The 26,578-nt window shown below is 41.4% G+C and overlaps 1 protein-coding gene across 2 annotated transcripts in view; it reads right to left on the bottom strand.

Annotated features, from left to right (window-relative positions):
* Positions 1 to 26,578, bottom strand: part of gna12a (guanine nucleotide binding protein (G protein) alpha 12a) — a 105,272-nt gene that overhangs the window by 46,753 nt on the left and 31,941 nt on the right. For both annotated transcript variants that reach the window (XR_005945295.1, XM_041206241.1), the window contains exon 2: positions 19,924 to 20,139. Coding sequence is in view for 1 of the 2 variants with exons in the window: in XM_041206241.1 (XP_041062175.1) it covers positions 19,924 to 20,139 (216 nt within the window). In the remaining variant the exon portion in view is untranslated. The remainder of the gene's footprint in view (positions 1 to 19,923; positions 20,140 to 26,578) is intronic.

Below are 26,578 nucleotides of genomic sequence, written 5' to 3'. Positions count from 1 at the left end.
GAATGCAGTAGACTAAGTTGGGGGAAATGCAAGTGAAATGCTGCTTCACTTGAAAGGAGTGTTTGGGTCCTTGGACGGTGAGGAGAGAGGAAGTGAAGGGGCAGGTATTGCATCTTTTGCGTGGGAATGGGGTGGTGCCGTAGGAGGGGGTTGAGGAGTAGGGGGTGATGGAGGAGTGGACCAGGGTGTCCCGGAGGGAGCGATCCCTATGGAATGCCGATAGGGGGGGGTGAAGGGAAGATGTGTTTGGTGGTGGCATCATGCTGGAGTTGGCGGAAATGGCAGAGGATGATCCTTTGAATGCGGAGGCTGGCGGGGTGATAAGTGAGGACAAGGGGAACCCTATCATGTTTCTGGGAGGGAGGAGAAGGCGTGAGGGCGGATGCGTGGGAGATGGGCCGGACACGGTTGAGGGCCCTGTCAACGACCGTGGGTGGAAAGCCTCGGTTAAGGAAGAAGGAGGACATGTCAGAGGAACTGTTTTTGAAGGTAGCATCATCAGAACAGATGCGACGGAGGCGAAGGAACTGAGAGAATGGGATGGAGTCCTTACAGGAAGCGGGGTGTGCTATACCCCCTGACCTTCCCCTCTCCAATGCTGAACGTTCAGTGCTCAGCAAAGGACTTAGTTTCATACCCTTACGCCCTCACCTCAATGAATTTTGGGCTCGGCATGATGCTGAACTCTTCTTCCGCCGTCTTCGTCTCCGGGCTCACTTCTTTGGGCAGGAGTCCTCTCCCAGTTCAACGGATCCTTTTACCCATCTCCAATATTCTCCCTCCACCTGGACCCCTCCCTCTGGATTCTTACCTTCTCTCGATCTTTTCATTGAGAACTGTCGGCGCGACATTAGTCGTCTCAATTTCTCTGCTCCTCTCACCCATTCTAACCTGTCTCTCTCTGAACTTACTGCACTCCATTCTCTCAGGTCCAACCCTGACATTGTCATCAAACCCGCTGACAAGGGTAGTGCTGTTGTTGTCTGGCGCACTGACCTCTACCTCGCGGAGGCTGAGCGTCAACTCGCAGACACTTCCTCCTACCTCTCCCTGGACCATGACCCCACCACTGAACATCAAGCCACTGTTTCCAGGACTGTCACTGACCTCATCTCCTCTGGGGATCTCCCTCCCACAGCTTCCAACCTGATAGTCGCCCAACCTCGGACGGCCCGCTTCTATCTCCCACCCAAAATCCACAAACAGAACTGCCCCAGATCGTCTCAGCTTGCTCCTGCCCCACAGAACTCATTTCTTGTTATCTTGACTCCTTGCTCTCTCCCCTTGTCCAGTCCCTTCCCACCTACATCCGTGATTCCTCTGACACCTTACGTCACATCAACAATTTCCAATTCCCTGGCCCCAACCGCTTCCTCCTCACCATGGACGTCCAATCCCTCTACACCTCCATCCCCCACCAGGATGGTCTGAGGGCCCTTAGCTTCTTCCTCGAACAGAGGCCTGAACAATCCCCATCCACCACTACTCTCCTCCATCTGGCTGAACTTGTTCTCACGCTGAACAATTTCTCCTTCAACTCCTCTCACTTCCTCCAAATAAAAGATGTGGCTATGGGTACCCGCATGGGCCCCAGCTATGCCTATCTCTTTATGGGGTATGTGGAACATTCTTTGTTCCAGTCCTACTCCGGCCCCCTTCCACAACTCTTTCTCCGGTACATCGATGATTACTTCGGTGCCGCTTCATGCTCTCGTCGGGACTTGGAAAAATTTATTAATTTTGCTTCCAATCTCCACCCCTCCATCATTTTCACGTGGTCCATCTCTGACACTTCCCTTCCCTTCCTTGACCTTTCTGTCTCAATCTCTGGTGATAGACTGTCCACCAATATCCATTACAAACCCACCGACTCCCACAGCTATCTCGACTACAGCTCCTCACACCCCGCTTCCTGTAAGGACTCCATCCCATTCTCTCAATTCCTTCGCCTCCGTCGCATCTGTTCCGATGATGCTACCTTCAAAAACAGTTCCTCTGACATGTCCTCCTTCTTCCTTAACCGAGGTTTTCCACCCACAGTCGTTGACAGGGCCCTCAACCATGTCCGGCCCATCTCCCGCGCATCCGCCCTCACGCCTTCTCCTCCCTCCCAGAAACATGATAGGGTCCCCCTTGTCCTCACTTATCACCCCAACAGCCTCCGCATTCAAAGGATCATCCTCCGCCATTTCCGCCAACTCCAGCATGATGCCACCACCAAACACATCTTCCCTTCACCCCCCTTATCGGCATTCCGTAGGGATCGCTCCCTCCGGGACACCCTGGTCCACTCCTCCATCACCCCCTACTCCTCAACCCCCTCCTATGGCACCACCCCATGCCCACGCAAAAGATGCAATACCTGCCCCTTCACTTCCTCTCTCCTCACCGTCCAAGGACCCAAACACTCCTTTCAAGTGAAGCAGCATTTCACTTGCATTTCCCCCAACTTAGTCTACTGCATTCGTTGCTCCCAATGTGGTCTCCTCTACATTGGAGAGACCAAACGTAAACTGGGCGACCGCTTTGCAGAACACCTGCGGTCTGTCCGCAAGAATGACCCAAACCTCCCTGTCGCTTGCCATTTTAACACCCCACCCTGCTCTCTTGCCCACATGTCTGTCCTTGGCTTGCTGCATTGTTCCAGTGAAGCCCAACGCAAACTGGAGGAACAACAGCTCATCTTCCGACTAGACACTTTACAGCCATCCGGACTGAATATTGAATTCAACAACTTTAGGTCGTGAGCTCCCTCCCCCATCCCCACCCCCTTTCTGTTTCCCCCTTCCTTTTCTTTTTTTTCCAATAAATTATATAGATTTTCCTTTTCCCACCTATTTCCATTATAAAAAGAGAAAAAAAAAATATTTATTTATTTATTTTATATATTTTTTTACATCTTTTATGCTCTCCCCACCCCCACTAGAGCTGTACCTTGAGTGCCCTACCATCCATTCTTAATTAGCACATTCGTTTAGATAATATCACCAACTTTAACTTTAACACCTATGTGTTCTTTTGTATTATTGTTGTTGACATCTTTTGATGATCTGTTTCTATCACTGCTTGTTTGTCCCTACAAACACACCCCCACTCCACCTCTCTCTCTCTCCACCCCCCACACACACACCTTAAACCAGCTTATATTTCAACTCTTTCTTGGACTCGAACTCAAGTTCTGTTGAAGGGTCATGAGGACTCAAAACGTCAACTCTTTTCTTCTCCGCCGATGCTGCCAGACCTGCTGAATTTTTCCAGGTAATTCTGTTTTTGTTTAGGAAGCAAATGGCCTTTTCCTTAAATTCCTCTTTATCTCTCCTGAAAATATTATCAGGAATATTAAGTTTACAATTCTTAGACCCAGGCCACATTTCTAACAGAGTTACTAAATCACAAGCCTCTACTGTAGGTCCCAGCATATAAGTAAACTGTTGAAGCCCCAAAAATCCTTCCAAAAACGAGAGCCAAGATATAAACTGCTGTGAACCTTCACGACACAGTTTACATCACCTGTTTGATCCCTTGCTTCTGGTTATAAGGTAACGGCAAGTAACAGGCACATTTGTGGGGTGAAACATTGAAGCTGACTACTAATGTGGGAACAGCATGTTACGTTTAGAAAACTGAGAAGGGTGGTGGGGGTTGGAGGTCAACTTATATGCCAAGGAAATGCAAAACATGATCTTTGAGGCCAGAAAAAATGGGATTGTCTGATACGCCAGGTCAACTTATACACTGCAATGCTTCTAACCCTCTAGTTTTAATTTGAACGTTTTGTACATTCACATGCATTGCACTCAATCTTATCAATTTTAAGGTAATCTTACTCTTAATGTCTCCCTCTTAAATGATTTAATTTGGTTTTTTTGCTTTTATCTTTTCCTATCAACCCTTTTGCCTTCATTTGTTTAGACACTCTTCCTCTTACCTGCCCCTGCTCTAGTACTTTAAACCCTGCCCGTATATATTTTTTACCCACTCTGACATCTATTACACTGGCTTCAGGGAAGTAATACAACAACTAGGACTCTTGGTTGTAGCTACAAAAGAAATGTAATTATTCTCCTAAATATGGAATCCCTCTTATTACATGGCATCTTAGCTCTCTCTGCTCCACAGTTATCATCGGTTCAGATATATGGTATCAAATGCCTGTTTGCCAATTCAACGCTCTCTGGGTATCCCTACATCTCTTTGATTAGTGGTAGGTCAGAGGATTGGACAGACTTCAAGAACCAGCAAAGAGTGACTAAAAAGATAATAAAGAAGCAAAAAGCAGAGTATGAGAGAAAGCTTGCTAATAATATAAAAACAGATATTAAGAGTTCCTAGATGTATTTGAATAGTTAAAAAAAAGTAAAGCTCTTGTTGAGCCTCTAGAGAGAGTCTGGGGAACTGATAATGGAAAACAATGAAATGGCAGAGGCATTGAACAGATATTTTGTGTCTGTCTTCATGGTAGAAGACTTTGAAAACTTCCCAAAGAAAATTGAGAATCAAGAAGCGATAGGCAAGAACGAACTTAAAGCAATCACCACCATGAGGGAAAAGGTGCTGGAAAACTATTAGACTTAAAGGCTGACAAGTCCTCAGGGCCTGATGGCCTACATTCCAGGGTCTTGAGAGAAGTGGCAGCAAGATATTAAATGCATTGGTGATAATCTTCCAAAATTCCTTAGATTCAGGAAGGGTCCCAACGGATTGGAAAATAGCTAGTGTAACACTTATGAACATATGAATTAGGAGCAAGAGTAGGTCACTCAGCCCCTCGAGCCTGCTTCACCATTCATAAAGGTCATGGCTGATCTGATTGTAACCTCAACCTCATATTCCTGCCTACCCCGATAGCCTTTCACTCCCTTGTTAATCAAGAATCTATCTAGTGCTGCAACCCTCAGAGGAAAAAATTCTCATCTCGTCTTAAATGGGTGACCCCTTACTTTTAAACAGTGACTCCTCATTCTAGATTCTCCCACAAGAGGAAACATCATTTCCATATCCACCCTGTCAAGCTCCTCAAGGTTTTATATCTTTCAATCAAGTCGCCTCTTACTCTTCTAAATTCCAGTGGATACAAGCCTAACTTGTCCAACCTTTCCTCATAAGGCAACCCCCCATTCCTGGTACTAGTCTAGTAAACCTTCTCTGAACTGCTTCTAATGCATTTACATCTTTCCTTAAATAAGGAGACCAGTACCGCACACAATACTGCAGATGTGGTCACAACAGTGCCTTGTACAATTGAAGCATAGCCTCCTTTCTCTTGCAATCAATTCCCCTCACAATAAATGATAACATTATATTAGTGTTCCTAATTACTTGCTGTACCTGCATTCTAGCCTTTTGTGATTCATGGACTGGGAACCCAGATCTCCCTGAATCTCAATCATCTGCAATCTCTCACCATTTAGATAATGAGCTTCTTTTTTATTCCTCCTGCCAAAACAAACAATTTTACATTTGCCCACATTGTACATCATTTGCCAGATTTTTGCCCACTCACTTAACATGTATGTCACTTGGTAGCCTCCTTATGTCTTCTTCATAATTTACTTTCCTACCTATTTTTGTGTCTTCAGCAAATTTAGCAACCATTCCTTTGGTCCCTTCATCCAAATCATTAATATAAATTGTAAAAATGCTGAGGCCCCAGCACTGATCCCTGTGGCACACCACTAGTCATATCCTGCCAACCAGAAAAAAGACCCATTTACGCCTACTCTCTGCTTCCTGTTAGCCAGCCAATCTTCTATCCATACCAAAATGTTACCCACTACAGCATGAGCTTTTATTTTCTGCAATAATCCTTGATGTGGCACTTTATCAAATGCCTTCTGGAAAGCTACGTACAGTACATCCACCAGTTCCCCTTTATCCACAGCACGTGTGACTCAAAGAATTCCAATAAATTGGTTAAACATGATTTCCCTTTCACAAAGCCATGTTAACTCTGCCAGATTGCCCTGAAATTTTTGAAGTGCTCTGCTATAACATTTTTAATAACAGCTTCTAACATTTGCCCTGTGAGAGATGTTAAGCTAACCGGCCTGTAGTTTCCTGCTTTCTGTCTCCCTCCCTTTTTGAATAAAAGGAGCTACATGCTTTTTCTTTTAAGTTTGATACTGTCTTTAACTATTTTAGTTAACCATGAATGGTGAACCCTCCCGTGGGAATTTTTCTCTCTCTTTGGAATGTATATATTCTGTGTATTCTGAAATATCCCTTTAAACATCTGCCACTGAACCTCTATTGACCTATCCCTTAACTTCATTTGCCAGTCCACTTTAGCTAGCTCTGCTTTCATGCCCTCATAATTGCCCTTATTTAAGTTTAAAACACTAGTCTTGGACGCACTAGTTTCTCCTTCAAAATGAAAGTAAAATTCAATCATTATGATCGCTGCTACTTAGAGGTGCCTTCGCAATGAGGTTATCAATCCTATCTTGATACTCAATACCAGGTCGAGCAAAGCCTGCTCTTTGGATGGCTCCAGAATGTGCTGTTCTAAGAAACTATCCCGAAAACATTCTATGAACTCATCTACGCTCCCTTTGCCCATCTGATTTTTCCAGACCACATGTGGATTTATATGTTTGTCTATATCCCCCACGGTTATTGCTGCACTTTTCTGACAAGCTCCCATTATCTTTTTTTATTCACTGTCCTACCGTGTAGTTACAATTAGGGGGCCTGTAAACCACTCCCACAAGTGACTTCTTGCCTTTATCATTTCTCATCTCAACCCAAACTAAACATCCCTCTCCATTGTGCTAATACCATCTTTAATTAACAGAGCCACCCCTCTATCTTTTCCTAACTTCTTGTCCTTCCTAAATGTCACCCACCCTTCAATATTTAGGTCCCAATCTATGTCATCCTGTAGCCATGTCTCTGTAAAGGCTATCGGGACATACTTATTTAATTCTATTTGCACCATCAGTTCAGCTGTTTTGTTTCAAATGCTACATGCTTTTAGATACGGAGCCTTTAGTTTTTACCTATTATTTTTGTAGCGCCTAGCCTTATCTGCAGATTTACTCAGATTTGTACTCTGTCCCTTCCTGTTTATCATTTCCCATATTAATACCTTTCTCTCTTGCCTGTCTTTATTCCTTGGTTTACTACATCTTCCCAAATTTGATCCCTGGCCCCCAATATTCAGTTTAAACCCCTTTCTACTTCCCTATTTATGCAGCTCACGAGGACACCGGTGGTGTATAAGGTGGGTAAGTGTGAACTTGTCTATTTTGACAGGAAGAATAGAAAAGCAGTATATTACTTAAATAGATGGAGATTGCAAAACTCGCTGGTACAGAGGGGTTTTGGTGTCCTGGTACATGAATCACAATAAGTTAGTATGTACGTACAGCAAATGATTAGGAAGGCAAACTGAACGTTGGCATTTATTGCAAGAGGAAATGGAATATAAAGTGGGAAAGTTTTACTGCAGTTGTACAGGGCCTTGGTGAGACCACATCTGGAGTACTATGTAGGTTTTGGTCTCCTTATTTGAAAAAGGGTATAATTGCCTGAGAAGCAGTTCAGAGAAGATTCATTCAAATTATTCCTGGGATGATGGGCTTATTTTATGAAGAAAGGTTGAACAGGTTAAGCCTATACTCATTGGAGTTTAAGAATGAGAGGTGATCTAATTGAAACATAAGGTCTTGGGAGGCAGAATTGGATATGGTGGATACCAGGATGATGTTTCCTCTTATGGGGGAGAAACTAGAAATTGGGGACATAGTTTATGAATAAGGGGTAGGCCTTTTAAGACAGAAATTAGGACAAAATTCTCTCTCTCAGGGGGTGATTAGAATGTGGAATTCTCTTCCCCTGAAGGTAATGGAGGCTGAGTTAGAGAGATTTTTGTTGAATTGTGGTGTAGACTTGAGGCATCGAATGGCCTACTCCTGCTCCTATGTTCCACTAACAAAATGGATGGCCACCCATTCCTCATTACATTACTCTGCCTTGAGGCGGCACCTTTTGCAAATGTACATCCTGTGAACTCTTTAGCCTCCTTATGTGACAAGTAGTCACCAGGGACTACACAATCTACAACTGTCCTCTACCATCATTTCTACCTCACCCACTTCAGCCAATTCTAAAATATTTATTAAAAAGATTAATAGAATCAAAAACTTAACAACTTAACCTCTCAAGTATAACTTATGGCAAAATACACCCACAGTTGAAATACTACGGAAACAGTGGCCTTTTGCTGCTCAAGAATAATCTCTCACTGCTTCACTCGTTCATACTGTCTTAACTTACATATAGCCCAACAACCAAAGGTAGAGTCAAAGAAACAGAACAGTTAATCATACAATCTACGTATAGCATTATTTAATCCACTGCTGGCTCAATCCAGCTCACATACAAGACACCAAATAAACAAGCTTAAACCAATCTTTGTACTGAATATCTAAAATTAGACAAATCAAAGTACAATAGAATAATTAAGTAAAAATTTCAATTCCTGTACCTCTCAGAGTGTAAGCACCACACTCTATTGGCATTCACACTCCACTGGAAATGCAGGCTAAAATTGTGCATGGGTCAGATACTAAAAGTAGTCTTTAAGACTGAATACGTATAGTTACCAAATCTGTCTTTTCTCCTAAAACTTAATGTCCGAGAAGGGGCTTAATCTCATTTTCAATTAGTACTTGCCTATGGAAGATGAAAAATGTCTCCTTCCCCACACCCCACCAACAAAATTACATTTGATTTCATACAGTTAATTAAATATATCTTTAAGTGAAAGAGGTGGCTTTTGGCTTATGTTATTTCAAAAGAAGGAATGTAACACAAAAAAATGAATAAAATTCAATAGATTTTAACTTTTATACAAAAGTGATTTTTTGAATAATCAAGTATTATGAACATTTCAGAAAAGCTATTCTTGAACTTAGACATTTTTTGACAGATGGAAAGATGTAACTTAAGGCCATCTCAGTAATGGAATGATCTAACTGAATTCTTTAAATGATAGGAAACTTTCTCACTCTTTTCCTTGGATATTTGTCTACAAATAATAGCTTTACTTGAACTGCCCACAGGAACGAGAGTTCTTCCAATAAGATCTTAAAGTTTAAGACAGCAAACTGGTGGGTATTTTGATTTAACAGGTTTAGTAATGGAGAAAACCCTAAAAATCAGCTTTTAAAACACTCAATTCTTTTATCTCCAAGGCTTGCTAAGTTTTTAATGACATGCTTTAAAGAAAACGGAGTTACAGACCATGCAAAGTGTCTTGAGGCAAATTAACCTCCTCAGTTCTCAACTTCGACAATGCTGAATGTTCTGTTGAACCTACTTAATAGAAGCTGTCCACCTCATATTTATCTAAGCGTAAGCCAGACTGATCATCTGGTAATGTCATGCTTCTGCACTCTTTTCAAACTGATCACTATAAAATTACATTTTCTAAAGAGTAGCAGAGGGACAGATGCACTTATGTGGATTACCACATAACATTTGGTTTGTAATAGCAAATACTGAGTCATACACAGAACCACAAAGAAGAAATGTGTAGCTACAGATCTGAAATCTTTGGTCTTGAGGAGAAAATCTTATTAATTTAAGCCCAAGGTGGAGAAATTGAGCACTTTTCAACATAAGGAAGGAAAGGGATTACATTTATATAGCAACTTCCACAATCTTAGTAAACCTCAAAAATACCTCATTGGCTTTAATGTTTTAACAGCAGTCACTGTTGGAATATAGTCAATTTGCACACAAGGTCCCATAAACAGTAATGACAGGAATGGCCAGATGTGTTTTGGTGATATTAGTTAAGGGATAAATACTGGCCAGGGCATTAAGATGAATCCCCTGTTCTTCTATGATTAGTGCCATAGGATTTTTAAGTTGACCCGAGTGGGGGGACACATCCTTGGTCTAATGTTGACTTGAATGTAACTGATCTGAGAGCAGAGCACACTCCCAGTTCTGCACTTAATGGCACCTGATTATGTGCTTAGGTTTCTGGAGTGAGGCTTGAACTCTCAACCTTCTGATGCAGAAGTAATAATACATTATATGCCAAGACTGATGCCTAAAAGTCAAGACCTCTAATGTGTTCAGTATGGCGAGAACTATAGTTAATTCTTAGTTCTACCCAAAAACTTCACTCATTTCCAAATGTGGAAAGTCTCAATTTAGTTCTTAGCAGGTATGTGTCCACTGCACAAGCCTACTTGCAATTTGGGACTATTAATAATCTCATTTGAAAGACTAAGATAAAAACAAAATACTGCAGATGTTGGAAGTCTGAAGCAAAAACAGAAAATGCTGGAAAAAGTCAGCAGGTCTGGCAGCATCTGTGGAGAGTCCGTAATGACCTGAAGGACGAAGAGTCATACTGACCTGAAACGTTAACATGGTTTCTCTCTCCACAGATGCTGCCAGACCTGCTGAGTTTTTCCAGCATTTTCTGTTTTTGTTTCACTTAAAACTATTTTTTTTTAAATGTAAATGCCTTAATTAATTAGTCAGGTGGTGAGCTCAGCACCACTAGTATCTCCAGCAGGTGGGAGCTGCCTGCCTGGCACCAGCCACAAAGCCACATAGTTGGGGCTGCCACTGCTTTGCTGAAGAGAGTAGGCAGCTCCCTTGAGGGCCAGCAGTGTCTCCAGTGATGAAAGGGGCCATACAACCTAGGTGATGATATGGCACTGAACCCAGCACAAGGAGACCAGGAAAGGTCAGCTTTAAATAAATGGAGTGAAGGTTTCTGATGGCCCCGCAATGAACCCGACAGCTGGGCACTGAACATGCACTTGGCTGTTTAGGATTGCCAAATTAAAGATTCAAAAATTGCAATCAAAAACGCACAGGTCTCTTAACAAGCTCATTAAGGAGAATAAGGGGCCATTAATTGATGGCAAAGAGGTTCCCCGTTACTTCCCCACCCCCCAGCAATCCTTTGAAAATTCAAATCTGTCCTGGAGGTGTCAGGGTCCCGAGATGACCACCCGAACCGTGATTTTTAAATCATGCTCGCACAGGGTCCCCACCATACGTCTCTTTGAAAATCAGGCCCAGGATATCTAAAATGGTGCGCTTCCCACAATTGATCCCTCTCAAGTTTATGCACGTGAATTTATTCAGAAAACGTTTAAATAATTTATCAGAATCACAGAGCAGAAGAGGCCCTTCGGCCCATCGAGTCTGTACCGACACGTGAGAAACACCTGACCTACCTACCTAATCCCATTTACCAGCACTTGGCACATAGACTTGAATGTTATGACATGCCAAGTGCTCTTCCAGGTACATTTTAAAGGATGAGAGGCAACCCGCCTCCACCATCCTCCCAGGCAGTGCAGTCCAAACCATCACCACCCCCTGGGTAAAAAAGTTTTTCCTCACATCCCCCCTAAACAACCTGCCCCTCACCTTGAACTTGTGTCCCCTCGTGACTGACCCATCAACTAAGGGGAACAGCTGCTCCCTATCCACCCTGTCCATGCCCCTCATAATCTTGTACACCTTGATCAGGTCGCCCCTCAGTCTTCTCTGCTCCAACAAAAACAACCCAAGTCTATCCAACCTCTCTTCATAACTTAAATGTTTCACCCCAGGCAACATCCTGGTGAATCTCCTCTGCACCCCCTCCAGTGCAATCACATCCTTCCTATAATGTAGCAACCAGAACTGCACACAGTAGTCCAGCTGTGGCCTCACTAAGGTTCTATACAACTCCAACATGACTTCCCTACTTTTGTAATCTATGCCTTGAATGATAAAGGCAAGTGTCCCATATGCCTTTTTCACCACCCCACTAACGTGCCCCTCTGCCTTCAGAGATCTATGGACACACACACCAAGATCCCTTTGTTCCTCAGAACTTCCTAGTGTCATGCCGTTCATTGAATACTTCCTTGTCAAATTACTCCTTCCAAAGTGTATCACCTCACACTTTTCGGGGTTAAATTCCATCTGCCACTTATCTGCCCATTTGACCATCCTGTCTATATCTTCCTGTAAAACCAAGACACTCAACCTCACTGTTAACCACCCGGCGAATCTTTGTGTCATCCGCAAACTTACTAATCCTACCGCCCACATAGTCATTTACGTCGTTTATATAAATGACAAATAATAGGGGACCCAGCACAGATCCCTGTGATACACCACTGGACACTAGTCACTAAAGCATCCTTCTGTCATCACCGTCTGCCTCCTACAACTAAGCCAATTTTGAATCCACCTTATCAAATTACTCTGTATCCCATGTGCATTTGCCTTCTTTATAAGTATCCCATGTGGGACCTTGTCAAAGGCTTTGCTGAAATCCATATTACATATTAATTACATATAAAGTCATGAACAACTTACTAACTACAAAAATGGGGGGTGGCGGGGGTTATCTTAAAAAAATTGAGATCCTGCTGGGAGTCAGGAGCTGAACCAATGCACCAAGTGAAGGTTTATGAAGCCAACTTCAATGAGCTTCACCAGGTGTGTAAAATAATGCCGTTATTGAGGCAGTCACCCATGCAGAGACAGTTGAATAGGAACAGGAACAAGCAGAGCTTTATATCAGACTCAAGCTGAATACTGATCAAAATAGACAAATACCAGCAGCCATCAAAGCTAGGGATCACTCTCTGAAGTGTGACTAATGATCTGTGTAAGTCATCATATAACAGACAACTAGCTTCATGTAAAGGAACTTAGCCATTTGTAATAGTTCCTAATTGTTGTAATGCACCAACACTTATTAAAAGAAAATGATCTTAACAGTCAGGTACCTCTAGCTTTCCTCACAATCTCAGTCAATACAATTCTTGAAGGCAAAACATAGCAGCCTAAGCTAACATATATCTCCTAGTGATCACTATACAGCAGCACCAGAGATGGTGATTTTCCAATCCATCCATGTTGATTGTGCATGGGCAAGTAGTGGGAGGGCTGGAAAATGATTGGATTATATGTTTATGCATCTTCAAAAGACTTTGGTCGAGAAGAAAAACAAACCTTCTTTGGTTTTAATAGGGAGCATTGATTCATTTATTTTAAGGCCATTCTCCCATTAGAAAGGGATTAGGAAAGGGATTCCTTCTTCTTCAGCTTTGATGGTTGTGGGACTTAAATGAACTCCAGACAGCACAGCTACGGATCTTTACTACTTTTTAAAAGTGACATCCACTGTAACATCTAAATAAGGTCAAAGTGCAGGTCTTAATAATCTACAGCTGCATGATATAAATTATTGGTATTTTACAGGAGTTGCCCAGCAACTGAGATATTTACTTTAATAATTGCAAGCTGGTACTTAATGATGATTCCACTTGTGAAAAGATACTGAATATCATCTGACAAGCAACAACACCCAAATAGTCACATTTCAATTTCATTTCATACATAAAAAATTAAGTCTAAAATTAAATTCTAATTAGTCTTCTGTATGCAGTGAAATCATGACATTTCTTTATATATGGTAGCAGAAGTTCTTAGCAAATACAGCAGCATAAAGACATGCTCTGCAATATGCCAAGATAAAAAAACTTTAAGGGGCATAATGATACTTAAATTTTACAGCTACATAGCTGTATACATGACTAAAATGCTGCTTACAAGAATTGCATCCAATAAACCCAAAACCAGGGGTTGTGGAAACAGACAAACGAGTTACACTACTGTATTGTAGATCCAAGAGTTTTGAGTAAGATTTCAAAATTATACTGAATGAGAAAACCTTAATCTTTTCCAAATTCTTAGGAAACAAAATGCTTGTGTTCAAAAATAACAGTTGGACCCAGTTTGATGCATCCATTATTTTTGAAACTGTTATGCTCAATTGACTTCACACAAAGGATTTTGAACACAAGCCCCAATCTCACGATGGCAAGTGTGTGTCATTGAATTCAATGAATCTGGCAATTTATGAGCTAACAGCCAAAAAAAATTAAGGTTTTGTGGGATTGTGAAACCCATTTTGGCTCATGAATATCCTTCAAGTAAGGAAACCTACTACCTCTATCTGATCTAATCTATACATGGTTCCAGTCTTGTACCATATCACTGATTCTTAAAGCCCTTAGCACAAACAGGGATGGGGAGTAAATAGGTCTTGCCCACATACTAGGAACAAATAATTTTTAAAATGGCAATTCCAGATTGTATGGAGGTCTAGAAAAAAAAATGGACATTCAGGTATAGACATTCTGGATGGAAATAAATCTGAGCCATTTTTTAAAAATTAGCCTCCTGAGATCTAAGCTACAGTTTTAGTTTCACAATGTAGATTACTTTCTCATTCAATAATATACAGAAATGATAGACAGGCAAAGGCCAGTTGGTCTATTGGGCCCATTCTGTAGAGAACTTTATTACCTCTGCCACAACCACACCACCCCCACAAGCTTCCCACTCACCAGCAGTCATGTAATCTCCTGGGAGAGACATGATGATATTTTATAAAAAAAGACTTAGGTCAATTTAGGAAAATAAGAACGCTAGGAAAGTCATTTAATCTCCAAAAGCAGTCAAGACAAGTTGTTGGAGGCCACAGAGACAGCAAGGTACACCAGCCAACAATCCAACTTATTTTTGCATACAATATCAGCTTCAGCTAGAATCTTTTCCAGCTGGCAATTTGCTCCAAAGGTTGACGACCTTCTGCAAAAATAAAAACCTCTTGACGTCTAACCAGCTTTATATTTCTGTAAATACACATGCATTTCCATTCAACAGCAAGGATAGATACGGAGGAAGACAAACATGTATTTACACAGTATTTCAAATGTAGAACATAACAGGGATCTTTGTGAGGAAAACAGGTGCCAAATCAAAGAGGGAATATATCAGGAGGTTTGATGAAAAGATTGGGAAGTGGGAAATGAGACACTTAGGAAGGGAATTCCTAATATTGGTGCCTAGTTGGACGAAAGAACAGTTGCCAATGTTGTGGCAAATGCAGACTTAGATGCACAAGAGCCTGAATCAGATGAAGATAAGAATCTGAGGGGGCAAATGATTTATAGGCTTGATTGATGTTCCAATGATTGGCTACCGAGGCCTGAAAGAAAATGGATGAGAATTTTAAATTTAAGAATTTCCACGAACTGGGATACAATTTACATAGGTGTAGCCAGTGAATATTCTGAAGTTATTACTCTGATACCAGCTCCAAGTTCATCACAACTCATTTCAAAGCAATATCAATGCAAATTTTAAAAGCAAACAAACTAAAATATTTACTTACAATTTAGCTTTTTATAGCACAAAAGGATTTTTCACAGCATATGCTCAGTACCAAGTTATAAACAAACCTTAATGAAATCCATATGAAAGCTTTGATTTGGCGCCAAACAACTCCACAAGATTTTCAATAAATTCCACGAACAAATTTAAATAAATAAGCATGCATGGGTGGTGCTGCAGTGTTGACTTTCATGAAGATCATGGCCTTTTCAGTTTTTGGGTGGGGCATAACTTATCAGTAAGTAGGGGCAATAAACTGTCAAATCTAGTTTAAGAACTCTGTTTTTCCAATCATTTTAAGTATTACTGATATTTTGCAGAGACAAGTTCTGCTTGTGATCAAATTCCAAACACTTATTTCTGAAGAGGAAACCAACTTTGCCATCACTCTAGAATAGTGGATCTCAAACAGTTATAACATCCCCTGGGGGTAACATGGGAGAAATTGTCTAACAGTGGATTTAACTTTTGTATCCTCATTTTTAAATTCATTATTTTCTCACCATATGTGTGGGTGTAAAATAAAATGTTAAAATGATAAATAAAACATCCTAATGGAAGTTTGCTCTGCCATCTGTATTTTTTCCCCAAATGCAAGGGCACATGACATGATCCAGGGACAGGCTAGCAGGTTTGTATAGGGAACAGTTTTCATCACCAGCGACCTCTCCGCCTGCTCTTTCAGATTCCTAGTTTGGATCAGAAGTCTCTTTAGAAGGCCTGTGCTTTTCCAAACCACATGGAGCCTCCTCTAGGAGGAGGAGACCATGACTCAATTTACCTGGCCTTATGCTAGAGAAGCAAGACACTTGCTGACTGTTGGCAGTTTCCTAGGAGTGCGAACCCTGGCTAGAAATGGAATTATGGAGTCTGGAAGAGTGGGGAGTCAACTGTTCCAGTCCACTGACCACTCGCTCCAGGAGGCCTGTGTCTATGAGCTGGCTCCTTGGGGGAAGGAGTGCATGGTCCACCCCATCAGGAATCTCTTGCACCCCAAGAGAAGAAAGGTTGTGTCTGCATCCTGTCATCAAGATCAGTGCAGAGGAGCTAGGTGGAATTAATGAGGCTGAATGATTCCTCTGCAGCACCAAGGGGTCTGGGTGTTCTTATGCATGAAACACACTAAGTTAGCATGCAGGTGCAGCAAGTAATTAAGAAGGCAAATGGAATTTTGGCTTGCATTGCTAGGGGGTTGGAAGTATAAAAACAGGGAATTCTTGTTACAACTGTACAGGGTGTTGGTGAGGCTGCACCTGGAGTACTGTGTTCAGTTTTGGTCCCCAAATTTAAGAAAAGATACGCTGGCATTGGAGGCAGTTCAAAAGAGATTCACTAGGCTGATTCCTGGGATGAAGAGGTTGACTTATCAAGAGCGGCTGAACAGGTTAAGCCTTTATTCATTAGAGTTCAGAAGAATGATGGGTGATCTTATTGAGACGTACAAGATTCTGAGGGGGCTTGATGGGTAGATGCTGAGAAGATGTTTCCACCAGTGGGGGAAATCTTAAAACTAGGGGACATAGTTACAGAATAAGGGGACAATCATTTAAAACTGAGATGCGAAGAAATTTCTTCTCTCAGAGGGTAGTGAATGTCTGGAATTCTCTACCCAGGGAGTTGTGAAGGCTAAAAGTATTTAAAAGGAGGAAGTAGGTAGATTTTAAAAATATCAGGGAGTTGTGGACTATGAGGAGCTGGCACGAAAGAGGAGTCGAGGCCTGGGGCAGATCAGCCATGATCTTACTGAATGGCAGGGCAGGCTCAAGGAGCCAGATGGCCTACTCCTGTTCCTTACTTTCTTATACAACGTGGGGCAAAAGAATCTACTGAAAACTTCAACTTAGGTAAGACATTCAGAATTTTCATACTTTTAAACAAATAAAATCTAACTCTTAATCAATATTGCCTCTAAACTGTGCAACAACCTGCAAGTGCCCATGCAGGTCATGCACAAGATGGCTCCTTTAACGTTACCTCGCATTTGCTGCTGCGCAAAAAAATTTCAAGGCCTCAAACAATTAAATCAATCGCCCAAACAATCCAAAAAAAAAACAAATTTAGAGAGAACGCTGCTTTTGATACCACAGAATCAGAAAACCTGCACAACATTTAATACTCCATTAACAAATATATCATACATTTTATGTAAACAAGTGCACGATGGCATCAACACTTCTTGATGAAAAAAGCTCAATCAATAGTAATACAAAACAAAAGTTTGCATTCATATAGTATACTTTATAATGAAAAATAGCTGATGTAACTCCACAAATGGAAGTTGACAGGAAGGGGTATAAGCCATGGGGGGAAAGATTTTTTTGGGGGGGGCCGGGGGGAGGTGACCAAACTTAGTCAAAAAAAATTTCTTAGGAAGACCTTTGGAACAGAGACTGTGGACATGCAAAGGGTACAAGGGGAAGAGTAGAGCTAATGCCATGAAAGGATGCACCACTGGTGAGGTAAAAGGGGAGTTGTACTGAAAAAAAAGAGGACTGAAGGATATTGTGGAAGGTAATGCAAGACTTGGAGGATGTTATAGAGATAGGGTACAATAAGACCATAAAGAAATTTGATAAGAATAAGTAGTTCAATTTAGTGTATTGTGGGAAAGGGGCCAGTGGTAGTTTGATGACAGGTGAATGGGACTTAGTGAAGACAGGACACAGGTTGCTGTGTTTTGAAAAAGTAGGAGTTTGTGTGGGATTAGAGGGTATTGGAATAGCCACATCTAGAGATGAAAAAGAATGGATAAGGGTTTCAGTGGAAGAGGGCAACAATGTTGCACAGGTGGAAGTAGCTAAATTGCTAACATGCTGACAATTCAGCTTCCACATGGTCACAACAAGTAAGTTACATGTTTAAGTCAAAGATTTATGACCCGCTTCTTAAGAGCAAAGAAACAATACATAGATACTAGCCAGACCTGTATCTTCCAAGAACAAGGTTTTAATCACGGTCAATAGTTCTGAAGTCTTTTTCCCCCACTGATTGGTCCAGTACCAGGACGAACTAGGTTTCACTAAAACCAATATAATACTAAAGCAACTGTAACAAAATGAGCATGCTGCACCTTTAGTACTGGGGAAATTTTCAAAATACAGGCTTGTGACAAGGAAGTTTGAAGGTTTAATACTGCAAAAGCATTGTTCAAAACATTTCCTGATGTTACCACGTCTACTGTACTGCATTAAAACTAACTATATTGGGTTATAAACAGACTGGAGGCTTTTTCTCATTCCTACATTCTTAACTTTTTTTTTCCCCTTCAGTACACTGACCTTCATTACAAGTTGGAAAAAATGTGTTGATTATACAATGCCATATGCCTACAAGTCCAAAATTGCACACCACAAATGCTGGCTAACCAATTTTGCATGTACGGCACTGCTAAGCTATTAACTATTACTTTTCACGATATGTTGAAAGCTGCATAATTTCATGCAGGACAAATGGTTGACAGTGACCTTAAGGCCAGAAATCAGTTCCCCCAATAATTTTGTGCATGAGTTTACTGTGTCCTGTGGTACTGAGCCACACACATCAAGAAGGTCCCAGGCTGGAACCTTGACCTGCGCTGAGTTATACATTAACAGTCTCCTCTTTGCTTCAGTACAGCTGGCAGAAATCCCCAAAACCCATCAATGCCTCAACTTCGGACAAGCAACAAGGAGGCATCCTCTGTGTGTGGGAAGCAGCTCAGTCTAGACAGTTTCCCTTCCCTCCAAATGTATTAATAGAGAAGGCTTAGTGCAAGGATCAGTGAAGACTTGGAATCTAACTCAGGCCCTTTGTCTGGAATCCAACATTCTACAAGACCAAGGCAGAATATTTGTACATTGGCACCAAGCAGTGTACAGTTTATTTATTCCTTTAATACTGGCAACACTTTTTGAAAAACCAGTTAAATGAAATCTTTACTGAACATATTATAGATTATTTAAACAATTGTTTAAATGTGTAAAATACAGTTAATAAAATACAGATCAACAGAATATTTAGTCAATGCCACAAGCAAGATGCATGGAGTAACTTAGCAGAGGAACATTCTGCTCCTCACTGGTCCCCATTTAAATATATAAGAAAATGTGCATAAAAAAAAATCATTCTATTCAGAATTATGCCTTTTATACTGCCAAATAAGCACTGAGGAGCGATCTGATTTTTTTAAAAAAAATACATTTCTGTTGTCTTCAGCTGCATTTATTTTGGTTCACTGTTATCCAATGCTACTGGCTCCTGTCACCAGTCTCGCACAGCCACCAATAATTCTGGAGTTTGCTAACAGCAGTTAAACCCATTATTTACCAGGTTTTCTCAGGAGCTGACTTTTGAAAATCCGGGTGGTCTACCTTAGGAAAACCTATGCATTAGGAGCCAGAGGAATCAGCATGTTAATAATCCAATGTAAAAAAAAAAGTAGCTATTGTCAGAACTACATAGTAGGAAATGGCTTCACCAAATAGTTAAATGGGAGGGGATAAAATAAACCAAGTGTTAACATTTTAGTGCAAGAACCAGTTCACCAAGTGACAAGTAGACCAACTATCTATTGACTTGAGGGCACCAGCAGTAACAATCTAAAACAGTATATTGGCTACATGTTGGCATTTTCAAATTGTCTGGGAGGCTAGTTATCTGCTGCCTCATATAAATCAATGTACTTTCCCTTCATTCTGAGCAACTCGTTAGAACTTGGTCACTTACCAGCTGAAACTCTCGTCTTCTGTTGTATGCTTCCTTGATTCCTGAATCTTGCCAGAGTGCCCTCAGTGCTGGCACATACAATTGAAATGTGGCTGGCTCTACTGGCATGCCACATTTGTTTTCAAATGCCATGACAAACATTCCATGCTTCTCGTTTTCAGTATTTTCCCAGGGAATGCCCAGCTTGCTCCTTGCATCCACCAACACCTTCATACCCTAAAAGAAAGGGATAACAAAGGGAGGTGATTATTAACCACTGATGTTCTGTGCAATAATTTATGATTACATTATTTTCACATCTACACTATTTGATGATGAGCGGAATGCTGTTACCTGTAAACTCTGCATGAAAATTAACTCTGCATCTTTAATGACTCTTCAAAACCGGAGACATAAATCTTCCCCTTTGTACTCCATACCCCCAAATAAAATCAAGATACTAGTGTGAATCAATTCAAGCTCTGGCCTTTTAGATTGGCGTTACTACCAACCGCAATGTGGAACTACACTATCACTGGTGTCATCCAAACAGATTTCTCTTTCTTTTAAAAATTAATCTTTATTATACATACAAATAGCCACAGTCTGAAGAAAAGAACAGTTAAAACAGAAGCCATCTGGTTCACTCATTTGCCAGCTTGCAATGCACAGGTGAAATTAAATGACAAAACTGCATAACTTGCGATGCTTTTCATCCTTTAAATAATGTGCATTCTCCACATACTACAGGAATCAGATCTAAGCTCTGCAGTCCTGCCATATCCAGTCATGAATGGTGTAGACAATTAAACAACTCATTGGATGAGGCGGCATCACAAATATCCCCATCCTCAATAATGGGGAGTCTAGCACATCAGTACAAAAGATAAGGCTGAAGCATTTGCAACAAATCTTCAGCCAGAAGTGCCGAGTGGATGACCTCAGTATCCTCCTGAGGCCCCCAGCATCACAGATGCCAATCTTCAGTCAATTCAATTCACTCCACGTTATCAAGAAACGGCTGAAGGCACTGGATATTGCAAAGGTTATGGGCCCTGACAATATTCCAGCAATCGTATTGGAGATTTGTGCTCCAGAACTTGCCAAGCCCCTAGCCAACTTGTTCCAGTACAGCTACAACATTGGCATCTACCCAGCAATGTGTAAAGTTGCCAAGGTATACCCTGTACACAAAAAACAGGTCAAATTGAATCTGGCCAATTACCACATCATCAGTCTACTCTCGATCATCAGTACAGTGATGGAAGGGGTCATCAACAGTGCAATCAAGTGGCACTTGCTTAGTAATAACTGCTCAATGATGCTCAGTTTGGGTTCCACCAGGATCACTCAGCTCCTGGCCTCAGTACAGCCTTGGTTCAAATACAGACAAAAGTGCTGAACCCCAGTGGTGAGGCGAGAGTGACTGCCCTTGACATCAAGGCAACACGTGACTGAGTATTGCATCAAGGATCCATCTTCAGCTACTTCATCAATGACCTTCCTCCCATCAAAAGGTCAAAAGTGGAGATGTTCATTGATGATTGCACTTGTTCAGCACCATTCCCAACTCCTCAGATACTGAAGCAGTCCATGTCCAAATGCAGCAAGATCTGGACAATATCCACACTCGGATTGACAAGTGGCAAAGTAACATTCACGTCACAGAACATGACCATCTACAACAAGAGAGAATCCAACCATTGCCCCTTGACATTCAATGACATTATCATTGCTGATTTCCCTGCTACCTACATCCTGGGGTACCATTAACCAGAAATTGAACTGGACTAGTTATATAAACAATATAGCTACATGAGCAGGTCAGAGACTAGGAATTCTGCAGCGAGTAACTCACCTCCCGACTCCCCAAAGCCTGCCCACCATCCACAAGGCACAAGCCAGGAGTGTGATGGAATATTCTCTACCTGCCTGAATGAGTGCAGCTCCAACAACGCTCAAGAAGCTTGACACCGTCCAGGACAAAGCTGCCTACTTGATTGGCATCACATCCACAAACATTCACTCCCTCCATCACCAACGCACAGTGGCAGCAGTGCATACCATCTACAAGATGCACTGAAGGAACTCACCAAGGCTCCTCAGACAGCAGCTTGCAAACATACGACCGCTATCATCTAGAAGGGCAAGGGCAGCAGATACATGGGAACAACATCACCTGGAGGTTCCCCTCCAAGCCACTCACCATTCTGGCTTGGAAATTTATCACTGTTCCTTCACTATTGCTGGGTCAAAATTCTGGAACTCCCTCCCTAACAGCACTGTGGGTGTACCTACACACCACATGGACTGCAGCAGTTCAAGAAGGCACCTTCTCAAGGGCAGTTAAGGAGGGCAATGAATGCTGGCTTGGCCAGCGACGCCTATATCCCATGAATGAATACAAAAAAAAGAGCCCAAGTTGAAAGGTTCTAGCGAAAATACATGCTGATCACTTACACATGAAAACATTAATACTGTAAAAAGACAGCATCCACATAGTCTCCATTTGTCATGCTGCTGCAACAATGTCAGAATGAATTGACTCAAAACACTCCAAAACTTTACCCTGAATCGCACCAATAAGAAACAACAAGCAACCTTTCGCGTATTCAATACTTCTCAAGGCTACTCCTGATAACCGATTTAATGTTTTACACAGTATTGAATCATGACTATTACTAGATAACATTGACTTCCTTTGTAATCACTTCCAGGTGAAAAGTATTTTATGCAATGACCAGAAGCTTCAGAAACTGTGAGTGCAACATTTAATTTTGCTTGGTATTCATAATATTTGTATGTGTGAGTGCTCATATACCAACTCAACTGTAGAGGCATCTTGCTGTTGGTAACCAGTGTGCGAATGGCAAAAATAATTAAATTAAGCTCAAGGTCCAGCAAGACCAGATACTCCGTACAAAGCAAAATCTTGGAAATTTCTTTTATTTTTTCGACATTCAATTGCTTGTTACATGGCTGTCAATGGAAAACAGGACTGATCACTAGTGTTACCGTAGAAACTAAAAATGACAGTTTTCCTTTCCAGAGTGTAAATAAACTTGGTTCAATTGGTAGGACTCCCATCTCCAGAAAGATGTGGATTTAAGATCTTAATCCAAGGTGATACTCATCTTTAGTACTGATGCATTGCTACCTTGTCAAAGTGGTGATTTTTCATGGCTTATCAAGAAACAAGTCCTATCCACTATTTCAGTTGAGTGTTAAAGATCTTATAATACAATTTGAAAACAAGGGTGTTCACCTGGTATTTTGGAAAGCACTGCAAAGGAGGAAATAACAAAGAATAATCCTTATTTTGTTGGCATACTACTTCTGCAAGTTAGATTTGGGGTCCTTAATTTTTCTCAAGGAACTGAAAGCCAAACTGAGATAAAAGTCAAGGAAAAAGATTATTTTTTTAAATAAAAGGCAGATGCGCCCCATTGAAGGAAGTAACTCCTGCTTTATTCTCTTTTCTTTCTTCCTGCACCCTCCCACTCCCCATCCCGTCCAAAATCCAAGACTTCAGCCGACTCTGGAAAACTGTTCCCCTCTCTGTCCCCTACCACTAATTACCCAAATATACACCTTTATTTCCTCTTCTCTACTTCCTATTCCCCCTGTTCACATCCATTCATTTTTTTCCTTCGCCCCACATTCTCCTTCCCAGCCATCTACCTACTTGCCCCCACTGCATCCATATGTCCTCTGCCACCAATGCAACCTCTAACTCTGTATTGATCTGAATGCTTGATCTTGACTCTGCATGTAATGGCATGGAACATCAATTGCTGGTTATTAAAAGTAAACATGCATTTGGGTTACAAGTTATTAATGATAGTGAACAAACATCATGGAATACATGACTTCTATTTCCATTGGCAGCTTAAAAAGGGAGATGCAGAGCAAGAGATTACCTAAAAACAGATACATTAATCAAGCAACTTGCAGGTTTAAGAGAGAAAATAAAAATGTTGACCGGGCATATTTCAAAATCTGATAAATTATCAGGAAAACAATTGGATGGCAGTCTGACTGCAAATGGATGGTATCAAATTGTGAGCTAGAAATTCCTCCAGCCATACATAGACTTCCTGTTTGTTTCTTGCCAGAAACTTTGCAGCTTTTCCAGGTTCCATTTGCCTCAAAGGCCACTCACAAGTTAATATATATAATGCGCAATCTTGGTACCCTGCTCAACTTCAAGCTTCAAATGGTTCTTCCAGTTCGCCACACCTCAGACTGAAATTCACCTCACTCACACCAATGATAAAATCCTTATTCGCACATCGGCACCACTGAATTGACTTTTCAAATGCCCCGACAGCTGCCAGCTGTTCTCCTGAACTTCGCCCTGCATAAACACTTAAATCATCCAGGCCTCTACCGATCACATTCTATATTAAGTCCTATTCTTATCAAGGCAGTCTCCACTGACCTCCACTCATTCTTCATTCCCTGCCGCATTAACTTTAAAATCCATATCTGTTCATGTAACCGCCATCCCAAATCAGAGCTTGCACCCTGTTCTTCACATTCTCTGAATTCCTGCCCTGTGTTCCCAACTCACTTATTGTAAAGAACCATGGGACATTTCACTACATTGAAGGCATTATACAATTTTCTGTAATTTTTTTTTAAACTTATGTTGGAGTTAGCTTTTTCTACTGGTTTTGGTATAATTGATCATAACACAGTAAAACTGAACACTCCACTTTTGATACCTAATATCAGCACTAAGTACTTTCAGGTCTGATCAAAGTTCTACTTCAATAACTTACCTTGCCCTCAAACAAACACAAATAGTCTCTCCAACTGATATATTTTCAACTGTATCAGCAATCCCTGCAACCTGTCTGAATAAGTCTGCTAACTTTACGACAGTGTTGTACTTTAGTTGTAGATTTATTAGTAACTAGGTTAGGCCTTATACACTCATTGATTGAAGGGCCAAACACTGTAGGGAGGCTGCGAGCTGAGATATGCAGAAGGATGCAAAGATAGGGTGGGTGGGTCTAAAGGCAAATTTTCTAAACTAAGCCTGCTGCGATGAGCAAAAATTACTAATGATTAGTATTGGTAGAATTGTTATTTTTAACTGGGGCATAGCTACTTGGTTTCTCAAATTATTGACACAAGCTAAAAAAATCAAAATGGTTATCAATGTTTTTGCCAAAGAATTCACAGCATCACTAGTAAAAATTGAACAATTTAACGAATGGAATAATTTCCAAAAATCAAACCACAATGATGTTCCCAAATCCAGATCACAGGAAGTTCTGTTTCCTTTCCCACACAGAGATTACATCACCACACATCAACACTTGGGCAAGTAGCTTTTGATGTGACTGAGTATTCAGAGTTCACATGTTGTGTAAAATCACTCAGCCAAGTTCAAACAATGCACTCCTAACACATTGACGCACAGGCAGTGAGCACAAATGCCCAAGTTTAATACATAAAACTTAAGACACGCAGCACAATTTAAATTAAGAAAAGGAAATGATAACAGATGATTGTTTATTTTTGAGAAGTTATTCTCCATTTCCGCCTGGGCCATTCATCAAGACAAGAACTGATGCCAATTCTACTCCAAGAGCTGCAATGCTGTTTTCAGTAGGACTCTATGGAGGAACAGCAGTGACCTTTTTTTAATTCATTTACAGAATGTGGGCATCGCTGGCTAGGCCAGCAGTTACTGCCCATCTCTAATTGCCCTTGAGAACATGGTGGGGAGCTGCCTCTTGAACCACTGCAGTCCATGTGGTGTAGGTACACTCACAGTGCCGTTAGGAAAAGAGTTCCAGGATTTTGATCCAGCGACAATGAAGGAATAGCAATATATTTCCAAGTCAGGGTGGTGATGGCTTGAAGGGGTACTTCCAGGTGGTGGTGTTCCCATGTATTTGCTGCCCTTGTCCTTCGAGATGGAAGCAGTTGTGGGTTTGGAGGGTTGGAGAGTTTCTGCAGTACTTCTTGTAGATGGTACACATTGCTGCCACTGTGCATCAGTGGTGGAGGTAGTGAATGTTGGTGGACAGGTGTCAATCAAATGGGCTGCTTTGCCCTGCATGTTGTCAAGCTTCTTAAGTGTTGTTGGAGCTGCACTCATCCAGGCAAGTGAAGAGTATTCCATCACACTCCTGACTTGTTGCTGGTAGACAGGTTTTGGAAAATCAGGAGGTGAGTTACTCACCACAGAATTCCTAACTTTTGACCTGTTCTTGTAGCCACAGTATTTATGTGGCTAGTCCAGCTCAATTTCTGATCAATGGTAAACAACCACTCACCCCACGCCCCCCCCACCCCCCACCCCAGCCTGGGAGAAAGTCATAGAATAGCATGGTTACAGTAAAGGAGGAGGCCATTCAGTCCATGCTGGCTCTCTGCAAGAGCAACTCAGCTAAACCCATTCTCCTGCCTTTCACCCACAGCCCTGCAATTTCTTCTCTTCAGATAATTATCCAATTCTCTTTCGAAGGCCTCAATTAAATCAGCCTCAACCACATTAAGACAGTGAATTCCCCACAATAACCACTCACTGCCTAACTTTTCCTCATTTCACCATTGTTTTGTTTTGCCTTAAATCACTGCCTTCTACTTCCTTCCACTATCAAGAACAGTGTCTCCCTATCTACTCTGTTCAAATCCCTCATGATTTTGAACAACTCTA

This window comes from Carcharodon carcharias, chromosome 15 (genome assembly GCF_017639515.1).
Source record: "Carcharodon carcharias isolate sCarCar2 chromosome 15, sCarCar2.pri, whole genome shotgun sequence".
Lineage (NCBI taxonomy): Eukaryota > Metazoa > Chordata > Chondrichthyes > Lamniformes > Lamnidae > Carcharodon > Carcharodon carcharias.
This window is presented reverse-complemented; position numbering and strand designations above follow the sequence as displayed.